The following is a 6,397-nucleotide window of genomic DNA, read 5'->3' on the forward strand; positions in this document are numbered from 1 at the left end:
GACATCTCTAAAGATATCCTCTCAGATATCTTCAGAGAAATTCCACGTAGGAATGTCTTTTATTTTTCCAAAAATATAATTTTAACTACAAAATCGCCAAAAAATATTCATTGTGTATAAATTTTGTCATAATGCCAAATACTGCAATCACATTCAAGGATATAATTTCCGTGTTAAAAACAACCTCTGCAGAATTTCGATGGTCGAGTGAGTTTTTTCTTCATGAAATGATTGCTTCTCTCTCTTCTATGTCCGCTCTTTCTTTCTACTGGTAAATCCTAATAATCTAGTGAGGGTCTTAGTGGCCCCTTTTCATTGGTGAACTACATTTTCATCTGCTCTTTCTCTTGCTTAATCTAAACCTACAATTGACGCTTTGTAAAGATTGATGGCTTGATATACATTTTACGACCTCTCAAGAAACCCCTCTTTCAAAAATCAGTTCTTTCGCGTGTCTCCCGCTCTTCTGCGGGACTCCACAACACTCTTACTTAACAACCTACACGAAAATTAACAGCTAACTTAGTGAACTAAAACCACTGCGCAATTCTAAAGTGACGAAAATGAAATTTTGCTTAGAAAACCGAATCTTTATCACAAAATTTTGGTGTTTCTCCACGCAGTGACAAACAAACTATCCTTAATCGCTACGTCCGAACTACAATTTCCCCGTTCTAGCGTGAATATTACTGGATAAAAATGCCGAGATCTGGATCCGTTAAAACATCATAAGACTTAAGAAACTGCGCCGGGATGGATGTTAGAGCGGTTCCTGCTTGAAGTAAGTGTGATGAAGGCATTCTGCGGCGGAAGGACGACTTCTGGGATCGAATGCCAACATTTGCTGCAGAGAAAGAGAGATTTGCTTATCAATTGATTAGGTAGGCACACTTAGAGTAAACAATATGTTATCTCACAAATCAACTAATTTCTATATAAAAAAAACGATAACAGAATATTTATTGAACTCTCGAGTCTCACTTCTGAATCATCATATTTTCACAGGAAGTTTTTTCGATAGGGAGATTTCATGTGAATTCTGATAATTATTTAGCGCACAAGTTGAAAAATTGAGTATCAGCGAGCAGAAATTTCTCTTTTGGCATTCTAAAAATACCCGACAAAATCCATCTGATAGAGAAGTGTTTGGATGAAGGCATATTGAAAACATCTTTCAGCATCCACATAAAATCCTCCACTTTGGCCAACTCACCGCGAGAAGATCGTTGGAGTATTCACACAGATACGGGCAGAGATCGCGCGGTTGCTTCGAGGAGCGGTTGGCGAAACTCTCGCGCGTGATGGAAATTCCCGCCGGCCAGGCATTGGCGCTGGGTCGTCCGGTCAAACTGCAAAAAGGCAGGAGATTATTACAGTGCAAGAGATGACAAAGAGATTGTGACTTACTCGAATATTCTGTCCAGTTGATTCTTCTCTGAAGCGCCCGGGAAAAGAGGCTCCCTGGAGAACATCTCAGCGATGATGCAGGCGGCGCTCCAGATGTCCAGAGCGCTGCTGTATGGCTGGTTGAGGAGCACCTCCGGAGCGCGATACCACAGCGTGACGACCTGCAAGACACGCTCAATCTCAGTTCCCGCCCTTCAACATCTGCTCCTCTTGCAAGCACTCACCACCGACGTGAGCTTCATCTCGAAGTCATACGTCTTGGCCAGACCGAAGTCCGCGAGTTTGAGGTGCCCTGACGACGACACGAGCAGATTCTGAGGCTTCAGATCTCTGTGGATGATGCGGTGCGAGTGCAGAAAGTCCACGCCGGTCAGCAGTTCCAGCGAGAGTCTCTGGAGCGTGTGTGGAGTCATTCCAGTGGCGGGCAGTCGCTGAATGTATCCCGCCAGATCCTGCTCCAAGTGCTCGAACACCAGGTACAGCACCAGCTGCTGCTCTCGCTCCAATCTCTGGCCATGGCACACGTCAATCAGCCTTGCGGAGTAGCGAGAAAACAGCGAAAAGTGTTCATTAGTGATGTGAATTGTGATAAGAGCATTTTTCCGGGGAAAACAGTGCCTTTTCCTCCCAACCGGAGAATCTTAGCTACGCATTCGACCACATTTCTGTCGGCCAAATATCATTCCCGTTTCACAAAAGCGTTACATCACTTCTTTTTCTTTCTTTCTTCTCCAAAAACTACTTCATGAAAAGTGAAATTGTAGTAATTTCTTTAATATTTATCTTGGCATTTACCTGTATTTACCTTCCCAAACTTTTGAGGCATGTGAATATAGAAGAGATTTAGTAAAAGTTGTGCACTAGTCATTAGATATCCACAATAATATCAATTAAAATTGCAACTCTGTTTAGTGCATAAGCTTTATCAACCATTTGAAGAGAGATGGAGAAAGTCAGCAATTTTGGCGACTCCTCCTCGATCAGCCAAACAGTTGATAAGAGCTTGTGGGTGGTTCTTTCGCCCCTGAACAATCGAGCTCAGTTGAAGAGCTTTCTTTTGTTCCCAGCCTTTGTGGAGTGCGGATCTAACTCAAGAGTAGAACTGGTTACTAAAAATTCGGGAGGAAATGGAAAAAGTGTGATTTCTTCTTCAGTTTCAGAGACGTATTTTACATCATGCTAAAGTTGGTGCAAAGTAACTCATAATAAATCATTGTTTTTGTGGTTTTGCTTATTCAAATTATGGTATAAATCGTTGAAACAAAACCAGGAAATAATCTTATCTAAACACAAGTATTAATATAATAAATGCTGGTGAGAAAATTCTACAAACTCGATGGTACGATAAATAAAGTCAATTCATTTTTTGCTCCTCTATATTTGGCTTATGCAAAAAACAGGTGGTGCAAAAATCATCTGCGCTTTTTCTTAAACCTGAACCTATATTTTCAAGAGCCTCATAAAAAAATAGTTCGATCTTCAATCAAGCTCAGATTCTGAAGACAACAAAAAGGAAAATACACAAAATTCAAGCACTTCTTCTGAATTTATACAATAAAAAGAAGAATTCGTGAAAAGGTGTAATTAATGTCCAATGTCTGCGGTGCTTCATGATCGCAGAAGCCTTCAGAAACAGGTTTCGACCACTAAAGATCACATATTTCGATAAAAGGCCCACCAAGAGATGCGATCTTCTGGACACACTCAGCACATACGACTTCTTCTTCAGTTTCCCACTATTTTCACGGCGATCTTGAATCGGGAAATCGAGGGATCCCTGGGGAAGATCCCTCCCCACCTCAATCGGTAGAGCACCTGCCGCCCGTTGGATTCAAATTCAAATTCTTCTTCCCCAGTATATCCGAGACACGTTCGCGAGAGCGAACACATAGCCGGAAACGGGAAATGAATGTCGACCACCACTTACTTGACAATATTTGGGTGAGAATGCGATTCCAGCTGCTTCAGGAGGGCGATCTCCCTGAGGGTGGACATGGGCACGCCATCGTCCGTGAGTTTCACGCGGACTTTCTTGAGGGCCACCACCAGGCCCGGGTTCTGTTTGTCAATGGCTTTGTACACGGTTCCATATGCACCTGGAGGGTGGCCGAAAAAGCACATTAGTCACTTCCTGCGGCGCAGGAGGCGCCAACAAGCCCTCCATGTGGACAGGGTTGTGTGAAAAGTGATGGGAAATGGGAAATTCGGCCACATTTCTCCCTAAATAGCCTTCGAGCTTGTGTCCATGCTAGAATATGCTTACCGGTTCCAATTTCGTTCAATTCTTCATACTTTGTTGATGGTCGAAACGGCATATTTTCGCACACACTCTTCACCGATGTCATGACCAACCGGTAAATACATAGATTTCTGTGAAAACAACAATTTTCACAGATTTGTAACAGATTTTCCAAGAGCCGTTCAAAATTCTTCTTCTTCCACCACCCTTACTTTTGACAACACTCCGCCAAGAAGCGCTGCGCACTTCATGTCGTACAGTTATTTTGGCCAACCCTGTGAGCGGGTCAATAGTCGAGACACACTTTCATATTGAAAAGATGCATTTAACAACTGCTCGAAATAACGATTTTTCAGCTCTTAAATTATTTTTCTTTCTTATAACATTTGAGAAATATTTTGTTATCGCAGTTAAGTTCTTTTGTGAGGTGTTGATAAGTCATGAGAGTGATTGAATACAATTTGGTCAGCGCGGAAGTGCGAAAGAAGTAATTAAACTTGTCATTTCTCTTCAAAATATTCTCATATTTCTTGATCACGCTAGAAATATAGCATGTAATGCAAATTTACATTTATTATTCGCTAAAAGACAACACAAAGCGCGACTTGACATACTGTTGTGTAAGTATTTTATGGCTTTTAAATTAAGAGATTTTTATTCATGATGTCATTATATTTTTCAATCTCTAATTGAGTTCTGAAGAAGTATTTGATAATTACTTTTACTGTTTCACATCAAGTTAAACGTTGGGATAAGCAGAATCTGTTTTTCGCATCTGAAATCATGAAAGACTTTCACAGAGATCTTCATCAGCACAGTGCACAAAATGAGAATTTCCCAAACATGATAAAAAATATTGTGTTGGAAGCTAAAATTCCATCTCTATCGTGCACAAAACTCGCTTTTTCTATACAATTCTAATGATATCTCGTGTTCTGCGGAAATTAAGAAGGCAATAAAAAAAATCACGTGAGAGTGTGACTCGGCAAGCGTTTTGCAGAACTTTCACGCCATAGTCGAGAACAAGCGCTGGAACAGAAGAGATTTCTGGAGAGATTCACGCTAGCGACACGCGAAAAAAGGCAATGTATCAAATTCCATTTGGCGTGTCGCCGAGTTGGACAAAGAATTATTAATTCCTCCCTAATCTCTCATCGCTGATTTGTCACCGGCAGCCGCTAGCAAGGCCATTGAGCAGTCGCGCCTGTCCGCGGATTTGCCGCGGCGCACCTCTCAGGCGAAGAAGTAACGGAAATATGCACTCAAATGATTTATGGGCAGACGTGGGAAATTGATAAGCAACAATGCACTGTGTATCTAGCGAATTGTCCATAGATGAAAAGTTCAATTTGCCTGACATCGCCAAGGAAGATTTCAATAAACATCGCGGCTTTGGGAGTGTCTCAGGAATTCGCCAGCACTTTTAGGGGAGACAAAAAACTCTCACACGCAACGCGTCTTTCTATCACTTTCAGACGTTTGGCAAGAGATTTGCGTCTGAACGGATCTTCGTTAGTATTTTTACGTCTCTCATGAGAATTCAGCAAGTTCAGCATTATCTCTAATATTTTCAGAACAATCATAGATTCTTCACGCGTCCATGAATATTTTCTCACTGAAATATTCTAGGTATTTTCTCAAGCAGAACATCTAATATTTATTTTCATAAATTCACTCAAATACGTTTCGTGTTTCAATGGTGTTTCACGTGAACTTATGGTATTCTCTTCAGCTTATTTTCTCAGTGATTTTCCTGAATATTCCAATAACCATCCTAAAGCTGTTTTTCATATTTGTCATATTTCTACGATGAAATGAATGAAATGCATTCAAATCTAAAGCTCCTAATATATGAAATCACAGTCTGTCAAAGAATGATTAATAATGCTTTCAGTTAAACAAATCTCTTGCATATCGACTTCTTAATTTTCTTTTGGCATACATAAAAAGCCGATCATTCAGAAAAATGCTTAGAAACATCACGCAATATCTTCAAATTCGACAAGTCCATCCCACAAATTGAGATGTCGTGCCTTCTTGCTTCTGGAATTTATATCTTCTTCGAACAGTGAGTTAATAAGAAGCCTCTGGATTTATTGTGGTCCATCGCTCGGAAACTGAGGCAGAATAAAATGGACTTTCTACTGGTGTATTGACCAATACTGTAATTTATGGTCCCATAAAGAGAATCAGTTTTGTGACTTCTCTTTGACTCTTCCCGCCAAATCACGCCACTGAGTTGAGCAAAATGCTGCTCCCTTGTGAGTCATATTGGCAGTGACAGAATCGGCCTTCAGGACACCTTCAGATGTTAACCTGGCTGGGCGTGATGTGCAAGAAGTGCTGGATCGCCCACGGACGTGGCTCGACAGTTCCATTTTCCATTTCACTCTCGAACGCCCGAGAATGTGCACTAAGACGAGAAATGAGATTTACAATGTAACTGCACGAGTTATCATTTCGAGAATACAATTAAGGTGCATTATGCACTTCCTCTTCGCATTTAACCGCCGACTCTTCATCAATCGCTCACTCAACTAGGCAGAACCGAAAAGCTGCAGATGGGGAACATTAGGCGAAACTGTGTGCGATGTATTTGCAATAATCAATTCACTTGTGTCATCATGAATTGCCATTGTAGGGCTGGAAAATTGCTTGATATTCTTTCATGATTTATTTATCAAATACAAATTAGCATTCTCCACATTATGGATACATACCAGAGCTACATGGTATTGAATTGAATTCGCA

General features: G+C 40.9%; 1 protein-coding gene across 1 annotated transcript; it reads right to left on the reverse strand.

Annotated features, from left to right (window-relative positions):
• Position 1: 1 nt before the first annotated feature.
• LOC132259371 (cyclin-dependent kinase 6) lies at positions 2–3,850 on the reverse strand. The gene is made up of 6 exons (XM_059756975.1): positions 3,671–3,850; positions 3,335–3,503; positions 1,632–1,941; positions 1,408–1,568; positions 1,214–1,349; positions 2–844 (listed from the first exon to the last, which is right to left on the reverse strand). The coding sequence occupies exons 1-6, from the start codon at positions 3,750–3,752 to the stop codon at positions 761–763; spliced, it is 942 nt and encodes a 313-aa protein (XP_059612958.1). The 5' UTR covers positions 3,753–3,850; the 3' UTR covers positions 2–760.
• Positions 3,851–6,397: the final 2,547 nt, after the last annotated feature.

This window comes from Phlebotomus argentipes, unplaced genomic scaffold, assembly GCF_947086385.1.
Source record: "Phlebotomus argentipes unplaced genomic scaffold, Phlebotomus argentipes genome assembly scaffold_18, whole genome shotgun sequence".
NCBI classification, from domain to species: Eukaryota; Metazoa; Arthropoda; class Insecta; order Diptera; family Psychodidae; genus Phlebotomus; species Phlebotomus argentipes.